Source organism: Neopsephotus bourkii, unplaced genomic scaffold (genome assembly GCF_033783945.1).
Source record: "Neopsephotus bourkii isolate Nb327-2 ecotype Australia unplaced genomic scaffold, CSIRO-AGI_Nbou_v1 NB_450, whole genome shotgun sequence".
Lineage (NCBI taxonomy): Eukaryota > Metazoa > Chordata > Aves > Psittaciformes > Psittacidae > Neopsephotus > Neopsephotus bourkii.
Window position 1 is genome coordinate 857,498 of NW_026900952.1, and position 17,170 is coordinate 874,667.

Here is a 17,170-nt window from a genome sequence, read left to right on the forward strand (position 1 = left end):
GTAGCTTCTGCAGATAGAAGGCTAAATGAATGCAGTCAGGTGGAGCATAGGGCTCCTGGGATCTACTATGGACTTTGGGTGAGATTGAAGAGAAAGAATTTGTTTTTCTTTCCTGAAGTTCCTCATATGTAAATTATAAGTATCTGTATTTTTTTTCTATTATTTCCTACATTTTTGTGCATTTTCTGGACAGTTTGTAAATGCTGTGTGATTGGTACATTCACATAGCATGGCTTTGGTCTCTGGCACTTACAGAACGGCCACAATATTAACTAGGGAATCAAAAGGAAACACCTGTGAGTTTTGGGGGGTGTGCTAAAGCAAATTAATATAGTTTTGTAGCCATAAATATTTTTCCTGCTTTGTTTTGTTTTCTTAAATAGTTTTGGCTATTACTTTGAAGCCTCATTTGAAGACAAAAAGGACCAAAGTTTGTTCTTTTCTCATTCCCTGTTTGAGTCTGGTAACAGGCATACACAAAACAGACTGAAGGGATCCTAAAGATAGTCTTAGCTTCTGCCACTACTTATGATTCATCAGAAATCATTCAGCAGCCTGGAGAAACCTGCTAAGAGGGGCACTACTAAGTGCCACTTGTAAAGTCATCTACTGTCTTTACAGGTTTCTGCAGGTGACGCTCAGTTTGTTCAGACACAAACCATTTTCTCTCTGCTTACAGATTTTCATATCAAAACCCACTTGCTTGTCTTCCCTCGTAACAAGGCAGTTGCATTCAGGCTGTTTTTCACTTCTATCATTTCTCACAACATACTCCCCATATTGAGTCAATGATATGTAGACATCACTGATCCTATTTTCATGGCATCCCATGTTTGCAGGCAAAATCTAGTCAGAATAATTCATTATTATAGTTTTTTTTTTATCTTCTTGCTGTAATTTACTAGTATTCACCTTCACTTTAATAGAAAATTAATTGAAGGAATCATTGTGCATATGCCAGCATATTTTAGTACACCTTTTGTTTATAAAAAGAGGTACAAATATTTAATCTAAACATTTTCTTAAAATGAATGTGGAGAATAAGATCAGAAAGTAATCATAACAAAAATTTGTATATTTCTGCCGATATTGGCTTGTACAAACGAGGAAAAACTGTATTTGTTTCTTCATCAGTTCCATATACTGGACTTCATCAGTTCATATACTGGACTGCATATTTTAAGCTTTAAGCATGTCTTTCACCAAAGGTGTGAATTCTCCTTGGTTTGGTTCAAAATATCGATTACCTAAACACTGGTTTAGAAAACACCCCTTCAAAACCTGAAGACAATAGGCAGTGCGGGAATTTGGGAGTAGTAGAAGGAGTGGAAATACATACAGTAAGACAACACCTTGCAGGGATAATGCAGTGCTCTCACTATGAGAGAGCTGTCCATTCTGAGGAATCCCTCATTCCAGTAACCAAACGACTTGTGGGTTCACAGCAGCAGCAGTTTGTGGCACTGCAGCCAGGCTGAAGCCTGGCATCCTGATGATTTATTGAATCTATCAGAAGTTATGCTTTTCTTGGGGGAATTCTCCTTCACATTCACTTTGTCAGCTGCAGCCAGATTGATGGCTGCAGGGCACATGGGACTGTGCATGTATGTACATGTGTGTGCATATAGCTCCATTGCCATCTTCCAGGAACAGCTTTTCCTAAGATTCCTTGAGATGCATGTGAACCTGCTGTCAACGACCAGCAGTGTATGATAGCTGCTGGCTTTTCCATTGACAGCTGGTTGGGGTAAGAGGAAAGAAATAGAGGATTTTTGCACAGCTGACTGGAGGGAGGCTATGCCCTGTCTTTGTTTCATGTAAGCCCTGCACTGACATGCAGTGCAGCTCCTTGCAGTTAATAATTCTAAGGAAGCCGGCAGCCTAGCAGCAATCCCAAGTCAGCCTCCCTTGCAGTATTAAAACTTCTTCATCCATAAACAGAGAAGTCGGTAATCTGATTATGAACTGGTGTGAATTTGAAATTGAGTTCTCTCATGTAAAATAGCTGACAACATATGTGAGTGCAGAATTAAACCCCGGACATGTGGAACAGCAGTAAGAGTAAAATTTATGAACTTGCATAAAACAGAAATGAAAGCAAACAGCTATAGAAAAGCGTGTTGTCATGAAGTATATATAACTACCAATTCACACTCTAATTTCTTATTTCTTGATATAGTGATTATGCAATATAATTAATGAAATGTGACTTAAAAAAAATGAAGAAAGAATTGTGGGTTGTGGGGAATTTTTTAAAGAACATAAGGTTTGGAAAGCAAGTGAGCAAGCAAGAGGCAGGAAAATGTGTGGCTGGGGAACTATATTGGGTGTTACTAACAGCAGGTTACTGCAGGACCTGAATAGTGATCAGGAACCTTTGGAAAAAGCTGCCTCCAGCAGCAGTTCTGCTGCTTACAGCAACTCACTGCATTTGGACAGTGGGGCAGGCAGAGTTTTTCTACCAGAAACAGTGATTTTCTTTTCACTTAATTTTTCCTCTTAATTGGTTTTCCTGGCTGATCATGTTGATTTCTTACTAATTTTAAATATTTCAGGAAGGAGGCTCATTCAGTGCGCTGAGGGGCTGCTCCAACACCAGCAGGTACAACCTGCTCTATTGAAATGTGTAACAGAGGCATCTGCTCACAGCTTTAATATTCTCCAGCATATTTTGATAATCACTCAGTTATTTAATTGCACTCTAAAGGCACTGAAAATTTTGAAAACCTCCTTGCAGGTCTAATGTGAATACTCACATTAGCAGTCAACATCCAGGGTGAGCTGCATTTTGCTAAGCAGCCAGTTCCCACAGAAGGTTATACATGACACAGGATTAATGGTTGCATCGAGGAACCAGAGGGATGGCAGTGAATGACATTACCAGAGAAGTAAGTAACAGAGTTCTGCTCTGGAGGATTTTAGTTGGCATGTTGTGGAATCCCACTCTATTGATATAACTTGTTTCTGAGATATTTTATAATGACAAACAATGCACTTACACAGTCATTACAATTCCTGATCACCCTTGTCAGGTTCACACTCTAATTAGATTCCACCTTGTGAGAATGAGAGGTTAATCAGCAAAAATTTTACTTTCTAGGAATAGACACATTAAAATTTGTAGAAGTTCATTTAAAAACAATGACAGCAAATTATCGATCTTCTGTCTTTGAAAGCTTTGTAACCAAAGCTGCTGCTTCTTTGTTATTATAAGAAAGAGATTCTTGTGTTAGCTTAAATCCATTTTTGGAACTTGCATGGAAGGTCAGCTACTGTGAAGCGTAAAATCAAGCATCAAAACTATGCAAAGTCCTCATAGGAGCTTATAAAAATCCACAGATACTTAGTCCAATTAAAAATATTCCAAGTTCATTCTTTTGCCTTAATGCAGTTCCTACCTGAGATTGTTAAACACAAATATATTTCAAGATGAAAAAGAAGATTGTCTTTGAATCTTGCAGGTTGCCTCTGCTTGCTTGAGTTCCTGCTGCCAATAACTCAAAGCCATCATTTTCTTTTCAGAATAAACATTTGAGCGCAAGACATGATGAGTATGGTGAAAATGAGACTGTTAGGCCTTTTCCCAAAGAGTCATTTACTTGTTCCATCCTCCTCAATGCCAACCAGAGAACCTTCAAGTCAGATCGTGAGTCTCAATTTTCTGTGAGTTTTTTTCTCATCTGTATCCATTAAGTTTCACTCCTGCCTGCATACAAGGGAGAGGGGTAAAAGAGTACTGCTGAACCCCTGATATGCTTGCTAAATGTGTTTTTTATTGCTCAAAATCCAATAAACCCGGTAAGGTGGAGGCTAATATGAGCAAGCCCTGGCTAGAGGCCAGGCTGGATGCTGCACTTGTGGTGCCCCGAGGTACCATGTCTGGGCTGGGAGAGACCCTCCTGCTGTGCCTTTCCTCCGTGTTTGGCTTCCACCAGAAAGGACATTTTCCAGTGGAATAAGCGCTGAGTCCTTCCCCTTCTCTGAAGGGAGTGTTTGTACCTAGGGCCTTTTCCCATACAGGGCTTTCTTGGCAGCTTTCTGCAGACCAAGCAGAAGACCAGTCTTTTCCTCACCAGCTCAATATCTTTTGCCAGCTGTTTGCAGTAGTACCTGCCTCTGAGTCTTAGCTGGGAAGGGCAAAATGAATTTTGACCTTGAAGATATCAGATTTGAGGTGATTTGAAGCAGATTTGCTTCCAGTAAATTCAAATCTTCTGAAAATGAACCCAACATAAAAGACCTCAGGGAGACATCTGAGGTCACGACGAGATTTACAGGCACAGCTCAAGGTCCCTGTAGTCCTCCTGGAATAAGTGCTGAGCTGTGAGCACAGCAAACTCTCAGTCTTCTCCCTTTGCCTGTCCCTGTGCTGCAGAGTGAGATGGGCCTTCAGCTTGTACCTTCAGGCCTGAATGCAGGAGCTTCTGGGCAGGTCCTTGGAGGAGCTGAGTGCCTGCCTGTCACTTCTTCACGCTGCTCTCAGCACAGCTTGAAGTTTTTAGCAAAACTGTTTTCTTGCATCCCTACCTTTTAGACACACATTTTGTGCAGTTTCTTCAAACTATTAAAAATAAAATAAAATAAGAGGGTAGGGAGGAAAACCAAGAGCTAGAACTACAGAATGAGCTCAACCTTGGGCCTGAATTTTTAAAAACCATTATATTTTTGAGGCATAGCTTCCTATGCGGGGAGTGTAAGCTTTGATACAGCATCAAATAGTGTTCAACAACCTCTCTCGAAAGAACAGGTGCTTCAGATGCCTGAAGCTGGAGTCTCACACAGTGAGAGCCCCCAAATCAGCAATTTCTGTGGGATGTATGTGCCATGGCTTCTGGCTCTAGTTTGTCCTTTTTATTCTTTGCTTCCTCCTGAACTGGCCTTTACTTGCTTCGGCTGTAGTTCCACACACCCCCAAAGATGCCCCAGGAATACCTTGCTTTCTGGCACCCTGTGTCTTGTTTTGCTGAGAGGTTTCTCTACAGTAAGAGATAATTTAGGAATGTTATGTATGTACAAAATATTGCTTGCTCATTATCAGCCTGAGGTGTCACAATCTGCTCAGAGAGTTTATCAGCTTCCACCCCCAAATAATCTGGCTTTGATATCAGTTCTAGGCTGAACCTGTGGAAAGAGCATTTTGCACGTTTCTGGCAAGTCCTGCTCATGAGTCTCAGGGGGATAGTTTTTCAGACTACCTCAAGCAAATCCACAAAGTTATTTGTGTGAAAGTCTCAATCAGAAATGCATTTCTTTTGATCTATGGCGTAACGTGGAGCTCTTGCAGTAGTTAAACCCCAGAGATTTCAGATATCCCCTGTACACTGGCAATGGATACAAGGCTCCTGCTTGCGTCTCTTACCTGTGTTACAGAACAATGCCTGTATTTCGATACGGCAGAGGGCTGCAGTCGTTTTAGAACCTAAGGAATGGGCGGCAGACGGGAATAGGGGAAGAAAGGAGGCAAAAAATGCCGGGGAACAAGAAGAAAGAAGCATCCAGCATAAACTTTCTGCTGCAATCCTGTTAATTTCAGCTAAGAGCATTACGGAGTTTAGCCTTCTCAGAGACTGATCCCCTCAGGCTCTGCTGCCCAGCTCTGGGGCGAGAGCGCTGCGCTTTGAGTGCGACCCGGCCCCCGCTCAGCTCCGATCCCGGCGGGCGGCGCGGGGCGGTGCCGGGCGGAGCGGGCGGGCGGAGCTGTCTCGGCTCCCCTGGGTGCGGAGCAGCCGGAGCCGCAGCCGGACCCCCTCAGCCAGCTCGAAGGCGCCCGGACCGCGGGGGCCCTGTGCCCGCAGTGCCGCCGGAGCTCGCCGCGGCGGCAACATGAACCAAACGGCAACAGTGTCCCACCACGTCCAGTGCCAGTCCTCCCGAGCAGTCAAGGTAGGGCCGGCGCCCGAGAGCGGGGTGGGAGACAGCGGATCCGGGGCTCGCCGGCAGCCCCTGCGCCCTCTCACCCACCGGGGTAGCGAAAGGAGCAGTGCTGAGCGGGGGGAAAGCGCTGGGCAGTGCACGGGGCGGGCGGCGGCTGCTGGTAGCCACTTCGCCCGCTGGTTTCCCCGTGTGTGCCGGGGCTCCGGGGCTCTCGGCTGTGCCACCGCTTCGCCGGCCCCTTCCGAAAGTTTGCGGTGAAGGAGGTGGCTGCTAGGCATGGAGCTATTGTTGTCTCCCTCATTATTACTCTGTAGTAAGGGTATGTTTAAAGGCTGTGGCTGACGAATTTAACATAAAGTCTACTTGCTAGCCTTGATTTTGCCGTCGCCTGGTGGGAACGATCCAGGAAGAAGGCAGAGTGTTTCCTGGTAGTTCTGTCCTCACGAGTGAGAAATGGGTGTAGGTACTGTGGCTGGTCAATGAGGATGATGGTGGGGGAACACCCCAGGGCAACAGTGGGCTCTCTCCTTGCCTGCCTTCCTCCCCAGCTTCTGACGCGATCCTGCCTTGCATTGATCTAAAACTACTTTCTAGCCCAGTTAATGCTTTGTACAGTGATAGAGTGAAATCCCTAAACAGATTTATATTCAGTAGGGAGTATCTCTGCAGAAATAAGTGTTTTGGTTCTTTTTTTTTTTTTTTTTTCTGAAATGAAATAACAGTGCAATCAGAGACAGTATTTGATTATTGATTCTTAGTTTTGAAAAAATAGCATCAAGAAATTTTACACTAGCTATTTGGTTTCACTGAATGATGTGAGAGCCTGAAAAGTTCACTTTGCTGTCGCTGACTCAGGATCACCCGGTATGAGGTTAGTGTGGGGCAAGGAGAGCTGCTAGGGGTTTGCTGCATTTGCAGGCAGAGTTGGAGGCTTTGGAGTTTGTCTTCTCATTCTCAGAAGGAGCAGCTGACCTGCATGTGGTGTTAGCAAATTGTCTGCTGGGCTTTATCTAGTTAGTGCTGGGGATGAAAATTGTGACTTAGAGCTGAGACAGGAGGGGATTAGAGGTATAAATCTTCTAATGGCACTGTTGGGTTTATATAGGCTGCGTTACACTTTGCAGTGTATAATCAGTAATGCAGAATGTCTCTAAGGCTGGGGAAAGGTGGGAATTGACCTGTGGCTCTGATGACCTGTTGCGTAAAGGGTAACTGTAATCATCACACCATAAATGGCAGCTTAGTTCATGTTCAAATGGGCAAGGTCATGGGAAGTGATGAATTACAATTGTCCTGGCCCATTTCAAAGAGTGAGCATATATAATATTAAATTGCTTAAAATAATTTCATCCTCTCTAGGTCTATCTCTGGAAATACCAGAGAACCGAAAGCAGTGTGGTATTTGCTTTGGGAAGTATTTCTATCTTACACTGGAACAGCCAATGCTAATTTTTCACTGACAGCAACATTTATTAAACTCGTTTGACTGGATTTCTAAGCCAAAACAACAACAACCAATATCAATATGCCATTAAGGGGAAAAAAAAAAAAAAGACCCAGACAAGTCAATAGTCTTCAAAAAGAGAAAACATGAATCAGAGCCTTCTCGACACAAGTCCATTTTACAACCAACATAGGAATACTACTGCCATTAGAAAACTCATTTTCCTGCTCTTATAATTCAATGTGTCAGGTGTAAAATGTGCTTTATAAATAGTTTCAAGTACTTCCATGCTAGGCAAATGGATGCGCCATGAGAAAGATTTGTGACCATAGGCAAGCAGTAAGTGCCCTATGGTAATGAGGGCTTTGTGTTGGAAATTACTTAAAAAATACATCATTAGTGACCAGACAAATATAAATTACATATTAATCGTAACTTGAGAAGAAACACTGTTAGTTCTAGCAATTATGAAGATTTAAGAAGAAAAGTTACAGGAAAACTTCATACCTACTGGAATGAGATCTATAAAACAGCTTTTCTCTCTTTTTGTTTCTCTCCAGCACATGAGCCTATGATATCTCAGCTCCTGTGTATTATAATCAATGTAATGTTACTTCTCAATGTTTATTGGATCAGCTACTCACTGCTCTGGAATGTAGCATAAACTGTCAAATCCACATAACAAAAAGTAGAACAAGCCACTGGTAAATTGAATCACACAAACTTTGTGACAATTCCTGCTCTGAACCAGCCTGGGATGGCAGGAGGGCTGGTGCCCAGACTTGAGGACATTCCTTCCTTTTCTCATATCCTTCTTTCTTGAGGGAAGTGCACAACTCTGCATCCATGAGCACTGAGGACTGAGTGTACTGCATCCAAGTAGTTTTGGTTATGGAGAAAGAAGTTGACAGAGGAAATCTAATGTAAGGCAAGGAAAAAAAGCTCAAAGATACCAAACTCCTTGGATAACATGCAAAATCTCCTAATACAGCTGCCTTTTACCTGTAAGCCTTTTTACAGCTTTTCTGAAACAGTTGCAGATCTTACCACCTTGGTGCCACTAGTATGAATAATGATCTTTCACTCTGAGATCTGTAACAAAAACTTTTAGGGTCTAGCTGGGAATGCTAAACCCCTGCCTTATTTCTGTATCATTACAGCCTTGACTCCAGGAGCTCCTCCAGGGCAATGAATCTGGTTTTATTCTTCACACTCTTGGCTCATCTTGTCAACATGGCAACTCAATTACCTCTTTTAGAGGAATCACTCTCTTGTTGTGCACTTTCATGTTGCACTGATGGCCAAATGAGTTTTTAAATGTTTTGTTATTTTTTTCCCTGACAGAGGACAAAGTCTGGTGAAACATTGTTTGCCCTGTTAAAAGGGAAATAAAAATAAAAAATCAAACCTCAGAAATAGAAAAGAATTATTCTCTGGGCTGGTTAGGGTCTGCCATTATAAATTCTTTCAAACCAAACATTTGTACTGAAGGTACGGGGACCACAGAAGAGAAATCCTTATGTTGTGCTCTTAACACCGTCAGTGCTAGTCTGCACTTAAAGAGGAGTTAAGCTAATATTTCTGTGGCTTTCGATATTCATTACAGTCTTTAATAATAAAACATTCTCTACTGGATCATGACTCTTTGCTGTTACCAACCTAATATTGATCTGACTGTGAGCTGCATCATGGAAAGAGTTACTAATTGGTGTCTCAGAAGCACATAATTACTGTGTAATATAATATGTGTGTTATACCTTTTTACTCTTCCTTCTTCGCTGCCTTCCTTTCACTTGTATTTATTCATTAGCTTTTAGACTATAAACTATAAAAGGCAAGAGCAGATATGTCCTTACCAAAAATTCTGCAGCAAGTTTCATCTGTGTCTGGGGATAGTACCAGGAATTTTTACACTTCAGGTTTATTATAGTTGTGTTTTAACACTCACTAATGAACAGTGGTTTGCTAATACTTTCTATTTGCAATTAGGTTGAGGAGCAGATATATAAATGGGGTTTGTTGTGTTCCCTGTGGGCTTATATATGTGTTTACAGCAACTAAGATTTTTACACCGAGCCTGTACCTTAGCAGGAAGTACCTGCCTGCTACTGGAAACTGCTACACATGTACCTCCTCCTACAGGTAGAGACATACTGTGTAGCTGTTCCTGTTCATGAAGACTGCTCAGTAATACTTTTTAGGTTGAAACTTCAGGTACAAAGATCTTTAAATGCCCACAGAGTGTGCATAGAGCGAGCTTTGTGCAGGTATGAGAATCGGCCAAATCTACCAGTTGTTTAGGAAATCCCTTAAAATGAGAACAGCATTTCTGAAATCCATTACATCAAAAGCAAGTCATTAACAGATAATCTCAGTGAGTGTTCAATTATGAATTATCCTGGATAATATGTAACGAAGGGCACAAATATTATGCGGTTGTGACATCGGTAGGAAGACAGTTTACACCATCATAATAATGCAGAACTCTCAAGAAAAAGTGATGCATTTAAAACTAGTGGGTTTGTGTAGTATTTTGTTTAAGGCATTAGATGATTAGATGACCCTGGCCTGCATCAAAAGCGGTGATTCTCCCCCTCTACTCCACTCTCGTGAGACCCCACCTGCAGTACTGCATCCAGCCCTGAGGCCCCCAGCTAAGGATGGAACTGTTGGAGTTAATCCAGAGCAGGACCACCAAGATGCTTAGAGGGCTGGAGCCCCCCTCTTGTAGAGACAGGCTGAGGGAGTTGGGTTTGTTCAGCCTGGAGAAGAAAAGGCTCCGGGGAGACCTCATAGCAGACCTAAAGGGGGTCAACAGGAAATCTGGAGAGGACTTTCTACAAGGGCAAGTAGTGATAGGACAAGGAGGAATAGCTTAAAACTGAAAGAGGTTAGACTTAGATTTGATACTAGGAAGAAATTCTTTACTGTGAGGGTGGTGAGGCACTGGCACAGGTTGCCCAGACAAGCTGTGGCTGTTCCATCCCTGGAAGTGTTCAAGGCCAGGTTGGATGGGCTTTGGGCAACTTGGTTTAGTGGAAATGGCCCTGCCTATGGCAGGGGCATTGGACCTAGACGATCTTTAAGGTTGCTTCCAAACCAAAGCATTCTATGTTTCTATGGTCGGATTCTGTGATTAGAGTACTTCTGTGCCATGTAGAAACTTGTTAATATTGACAGGTGAGGAGCCACAGCTCTGGGGAAGTGCAGTGTGGATGTGGCAGTGGAGGCTAGAAGCAGACTGGCAATGGGGAGGGCAGATTGCTGTCACACCTCTGGATGTGGCCGTTTCAAAACACACGGTTAGAACAACGTAAATATTTTTATTCTTGTAAGTGCTGAGCAGATGTACAATGCCCTTTATCCTGTTATTGATACTCTGTCTGAAAGTGTGTAGGGACCTATGTTTTGCAAACCAAGAAGACGTCCATGATGACACAGGTGTATGTACAGGGAAAACAATCTGGAGAGCTCTAGATGGAAATTTGAGGAACTAATCACAACTTGTAAATCTTCTCATTTCCACTTATTACTGTTCTGTATTTTTTCTGTCTGCTTGCCAACATCTGTACAACCAGAGAATAACCAGTGCCTTTTCCTTTTAAAAATAACCTTTCCTCTATCATGAGAAGATGCACAGTTACAACTAAAAAGACACAGGAATGAGGAAAAAAAACCCCAAACATTTTAAATACTTCTATTTTCCCCTTCCAGTCTATGAAGAAACAATTGCTCTGTGCCAGAGGTAGCATCACGAGTAGTTTGTTTCAGTGACTTTCAATTGGTACCATTGGAACAAAATTAGAACTAGGCAAAAATCTCCCGTAGTACTATTAAAAAAAATAAAAATGAGAGGGAAGAGGAAAGAGAAGGTGTCTAACACCAAGTTTATGCTGTAAGGAGCACCCCAGTGTCAGCATAGATGTGACAGAGCTGTATCTCAGCAGCAATTTCCCAGCAGTGCTCAGCAGGGTTGGAAGCAGTCGAGGCATTCCTTGAAGGGGAATTCATTTCCATTGCCTGCTGTGAACTCACTGCTGGGTTATGTTTGTTGGCTTTTTTTTGCCTGTACGTGTCGTTAATATGCTTTCAAAACTTTCCATTCTTAATTCCCTTAATTTTCATAGAACTTAAAAGCAATTATCACAACATGTAAAAGTTGGGTATGTTTAAGTATATATAGCCTGATTCTGTGGCATAGATTTCATATATATAATATATATAGCTGTGCACACCAATACATATAATACATATACAATTTATAGCTTCTATTTTAATGACAATGTTAGTAATTCAAAAGGCTGTCACTTTAAAACTAACATACACTAATATACATGAACATAATGATAAATTATATTTCATAATAGGTTAGTACTTTCCTAGATTGTAATCATATAAAAATTTTCCTACTGCAAATCATTACTTTAAGAAATAGGGCATTAAGTTTGATTCTCTTTGAAGGCACTTAAGAGATGGGTCTGTGAATGTTAGACATCACTTTCTTGAAAGGATAGCACATCATGAGGAATTTAATCTTTCTCAGTCTTCAATACAAAGCTATTTTACTAAATGTATAAAGGTACTGTTGTGCTTATTTTGGTCAGTATTTTGTTCTTACACTTATCATGGTAAGACCTCCATGCTGTCTATCACCTGAACATGGTTTTGGAATTTATTTAGGACCTTTCATGTTTTTAATATTTTCAGATTTTTATCTGAGGTCCTCAACTTGAATTAGAAATGTTAAATCATGTAACATCAGGTTAGTGATTGTGCTCTGTTAATCATTTATCAGGTTTTTGGGTTGGTGTTTGACTTCTCATGTGTTGACAACACCAATGTTACCTGCAGTATGTGGCAGAAGCAAAGAATCATTTTAGGCAAAATTAACTTCTATGATTCTTAAAAGTGAGGAACCTAATAGTGTCAGAATGCCTCAGTGACTTAGTTTCAAAGAAAGAGAATTAGACATGCAGGTTCATCACACTGTGAATGGAGTTAAGAGCAATTCGCAGCAATATACGCCAACCCAAGGTACTTAAGGGAAAGCAATACCTAGAATCAGACTAATTAAAGACTTCACAATCCTGAGCTGTGAAGTTAACACAACTGCTGCAGATGAGGGTGTGATTCATTTCATAGTAAATATAAACAGTAAAATAGTTTAAAGGAATTGTGCTTTAAAGTGCTACATTCTCAGTGTTGATGGCAGGGGAAGCACCACCTAACAAGGTCAATGGTGGGCAGGTGATGTGAGCATTTAATGAGGCTCATCCCCACATTAGGAGTGCTGGAAAGAGGGAAGGATGCTGGTGCCATCCAGGGGCCTCAAGGTAAGGGGGATCAAGTCCAAGGATGTTTAAAGCTTAATGTTGATGACGCTGGTTTTAAGCTGCTGACCCCTTTCCTGATGATATATCAGAAAAACAATGTGAAATTTTAGTTTGGAGAGACTGGAACTGAACCAGTTTCTTTCTGATTCCACAACACCAGAGGCAGCTGTTGAGTTTGAGTTTGTGTGTGACCTTACTGAGGGAAAAGCATGTGGAGGGTGAGCTCTATGGAAGTTTTACAGAAAGTTGAGAAGGAAACAGGTGATAGCGGAAGGACACCCTCAAGGCTGTGGCGGCAGCTTGGCAGAAGGCAGAGACACACGAGTTGCAAGAAGGTGGGATCTCAAGTGTGACTGGCTGTTAAAAGGCAGCTGTCAACTCAAGAAAGATTGGAATGGAGTATTGAATTCTAGCTTCAGCTAAAAGCCCTGCTACTAGGGATATTTGCTGTTAGATTAGATTACATTGCTGGATCTGGCCAGTCACACTAAAATTGTAACAGAAAGTCAGAACCTTAAAAAGAAACCAGGAGACACAGATATCCTACTTTTATTGAGCAGTGTCAGAGGTGGGGTTTGCTGTATTATCTCAGCATGACTCCCTAGAAGCAAGGTAGCATAGTGTCCAAAAACATCATGCTGAGGAAGAAACCAATGTTTTGTCCATATTAAATAGGCATTCTACACCCAGTTTTATTTGCTTTATGTGTGTGTGTATATGTTATATACATATCTTTAGAAGGGTTAGGCAATAGGGGGAAGAAACTTAGAAAGATATAAGCATGGGATTAGTTATGATTAGGTCCCTTGATTTGTGTAGTAACATAGAAACAGTAACAAAAAAAAAAAAAGCCAAACCCATGAGTTTGTTGAAAAAGTCAAGACAATAATTTTACAATTTTTCCCCTTTTTAAAAAAATGTTTCAGAAGCATACAAATATAATATTTCAGTAATCTTTGCCCAAATTTACCTTCCTGTGCAATGATAGTTTAGCTCCGTGGGAGTCAATGACAGTACATAGGTGTTAAATCCTTAGTCTTTTCAAAATTGTAAGTTGTTTTAAACTTACTCTGTAATATTTTAATTGATGTTACTTGTGAGGGTGAATATTCTGATAATAATAATAAGCCTGTTAATTTCTGTAAAATTTGAGCTACCTTCCTAAGTAAGAGATGTTGAGTATAGCAATCCACTGATACTTACAGATTTCTAAGAATTTTTACGTTAACGCAGTTACGGAGAAATCACAATTAAAGCTATTTGTGTATCAAAAGTGTGCAAGCTCCTGTGATTTACAGTAGTGAACATCAGAGGTGCTTAGTGGGTTGCTAAGCACAGAAAAATTAATGGTATTATATTAAAGGATAACGTTGTATTATATTAAAGGACAACGTTTAGGTTTCTATTTTCCCGCAGCTTGAGAAAGTTATGACATAATGGCACTTAATATAACATTTGCTTTAATGTTTGTATCCTTAAAAACATGAACATTATCTTCAAAGGTGGGCCTGTTCTTTAAGGTGGTAATCCTATTCCTCCTCCTGCTGCTGACTCTTGGGCAAGTGCTGTGTCTGACTCCTGTCCGTGATCCTAATTCTCTGTACTAATTGTGCTTTGCCCAAGGGGAGGTCCCTGGCTGTCGATGTGTCCTGTGGCTGTTCTTCAGAGAGCCCATGTTTTCATCTGTAGGTGTGGTATATAAAGATTTGTCTCACCCTGTGGCTAAGTGAGATGCAAACATTTTCTGTGTGGATGAGACCTGCTGAAGGGTTTTCATGGGGGAAGGAGAAAGTGCAGGCAGATGCCTGTGCCCAGCAGTCACACCAAATGCCCCATTCGTGCTCCTGTGTAAGTGGGGAAGGTACCGGAGTTTTGCTCTCAGATCTCCAGTGCCACGTGATTCAATACACCAAATTCCATTAACCTTAAGGAAAGCTGATCTCAAAAACCATTAGATGTCAGTGGTAAGGGCTGTGTGCACCTCTGGGGACCCCATTTCCTCAGTACTTGCAGTTGTGGGAAATTTTCAGTGATCTGGCAACTTGGTGTCCCTGATACTAAATCACTATTCAGCGCAACAACTGAGGCACAAAGAAACCTTATTTAAGTCATACTGGTTTGTTAGACTTTTTTATGAATTTAAAGTTGTGGTTTCAACAATATAAAGGCAAGTGTCTCTTTTTTGGCTTAGTTTTCCCTGGATGTTATAGAAGAATAGCAGGTTTACATATAGAAATAAACTTTTCAATCAGTTGCTTAGGCAGGAGAATTTCTCACTTCCCAATTAAGCAATCTTTCCCTTACAGGATTAAACACTTACTCAGCTTGAAAGCTGCATCAGTTTGCCTGTGGGATTAATGCCTCAAACATATTTGCTGCAGAGATGACCTGCAGACATGAGCATCATGTTAAAAAATAGCTTTTATAATTCCTCGTGCGTGATAACTGAGAGGCAAAATCTGTCTCTGTTTTCCCCCTCCCTGATGGCACATCCATCCCCTTGCCCAGCCCCTCCATCTCCTTGGGCTTGGGTGGTTGATGGCATTGCTTTCTGGCTGCCGTGGGTTTGGCTTTGCTGTGTCCCCATCTCTGCATGCACTGTGGGAGCATCGGCACACGCGGTTCCCTCCACATTTGACTCGGTGGGTTGTTCATGAGCACACACAACCTGGTGTCCTAAAACCTGAACTGAGGCTGGTCCTCTGAACAGCAGAGAAATCTTTGGGCTTAGTTCAGCTTTTTGGGGGTAAATCTAGGGAAGGAGGGAGACTTCTTATTTTTCGCTTTAAACTGTTGGTATAAATAAGACTGGACATGTTCCGAGATTACCATTGCAGCTCCTGAGTGCTGAAAGGAATCAATCCTACAATGCTTTTGAGGTTTCCCATCACTCACATTTTTTCCTGTCCAAGCAAATCCAGTGTGTGTGGCACTGAGCAGCATGATAGTCTGTTCACTCAGTTTCTGTCCTAACCTTGCTCCTCCTTGAGGCTGGAAGGAAACTGCTGTGCTTTTGCATTGGCCCCTTCTGGGATGTATTAGTTTCTGCTGCTTGTAAGGGTCCTTTCTCCCCCTCTCCTGCTAATCCAAATCTGTAAAAGTATCGTAGGAGGGCTGGAATGATTGACTAAAGGTTTTATTGCTTTACTTATACACATATCAGTAATTACTTACATGACTTTTTTTTTTTTTTTTTTGTATATCATTTATTATCTAATGAATGGAGCTAAAAACTGGAAAGCTGGAGTTCAGGGTGGGGGTCACAAGGTCTGTTATCTCTGGGGGCAATGATGTTCACCTGGGGAGAGATCCTGCATCTGCTGATTTATGTTGAGTATTTCCAACTACTTCTCTTTTGGAGGTGGGAGGAAACTCTGCTGATTTACCATGCTGACCCAGCTCCCCCGAAGTTTACAGTAACCTTAGCACTGCGGTGAAGGGAGCTAAGGACTCTTGCTTTCTTTTCCTTTGTGCTACAGAGAAGGGGGTGGTGACTTTGTGAATATTTGTATGTTGTTTGCACAGGAGAAGTATTTTCCACTAATTTTTCACATAAGATCTGAATTCTGGAAGCCAATACAACCAAAGATTTGTCTATTTAAAGACCAAATATATATGCCACCCATGACTCTCTCCGTGTGATAATTTTTGAGCTTTGAATTCCCCACAGTGCCTTAAGTAAAATCTCATACGTGAGTACGTATTTTTTTTTTGGTATCGATTTAGTCTGGAGTTTGAAAAAATCACAGTTTTATAATTCAACACCTGTAATATGTTTGCTGAGAACATTAATGTCTCTGAAACTTGATTATTCAAATATTTTCAGAGGGCAAACAAAAGCTCATAAAAAACAAATCCACAAAACAATTAAGGAAAGATTAGTGATTTTCTGGTTTGTGGTTGTTTATCTATTTATTTTTTTAAAATGGCATTTGTTTCACTCTAAACATTTCCCAAACTTTCTGGTTGCTTCTTCCCCTTCAGGTATTTAGAAGTCTCTGGTGACACTAGTTGCATCTCAAATGAGGTCACATGAGGTCACTAGAGAAACCCATCAAACATCTGATGCCATTTAGAATCATAGAGTCATAAAATGCTTTGTGTTGGAAAGGACCTTAAGATCATCTAGTTCCACCCCCCTGCCATGGGCAGGGACACCTCACGCTAAACCATGTCACCCAAGGCTCAGTCCAGTCTGGCACTGAACACTGCTAGGGATGGAGCTCACTTCTTTGGGCAACCTGTTCCAGTGCCTCACCACCCTCACAGTAAAGAACTTCTTCCTTATATATAACCTGAACTTCCTCTGTTTAAGTTTGAACCCATTGCCCCTTGTCCTATCACTACAGTTCCTAATGAAGAGCATCCTGTCAGCATCCTTATAGGCCCCCTTCAGATATTAAAAGGCTGCTATGGGACTCCACGCAGCCTTCTCTTCTCCAGGCTGAACAGCCCCAACTTTCTCAGCCTATCTTCATATGGGAGGTGCTCCAGCTTTGTGGCCCTCCTCTCGACCTGC

General features: G+C 41.6%; 1 protein-coding gene across 1 annotated transcript in view; it reads left to right on the top strand.

The window, feature by feature from the left end:
- Positions 1–5,575: 5,575 nt before the first annotated feature.
- The window catches only part of DPP10 (dipeptidyl peptidase like 10), a 555,091-nt gene continuing 543,496 nt past the window's right edge, over positions 5,576–17,170 (top strand). The window contains exon 1 of the mRNA XM_061349587.1: positions 5,576–5,883. Coding sequence (XP_061205571.1) covers positions 5,824–5,883 — 60 coding nt within the window. The 5' untranslated portion in view covers positions 5,576–5,823. The remainder of the gene's footprint in view (positions 5,884–17,170) is intronic.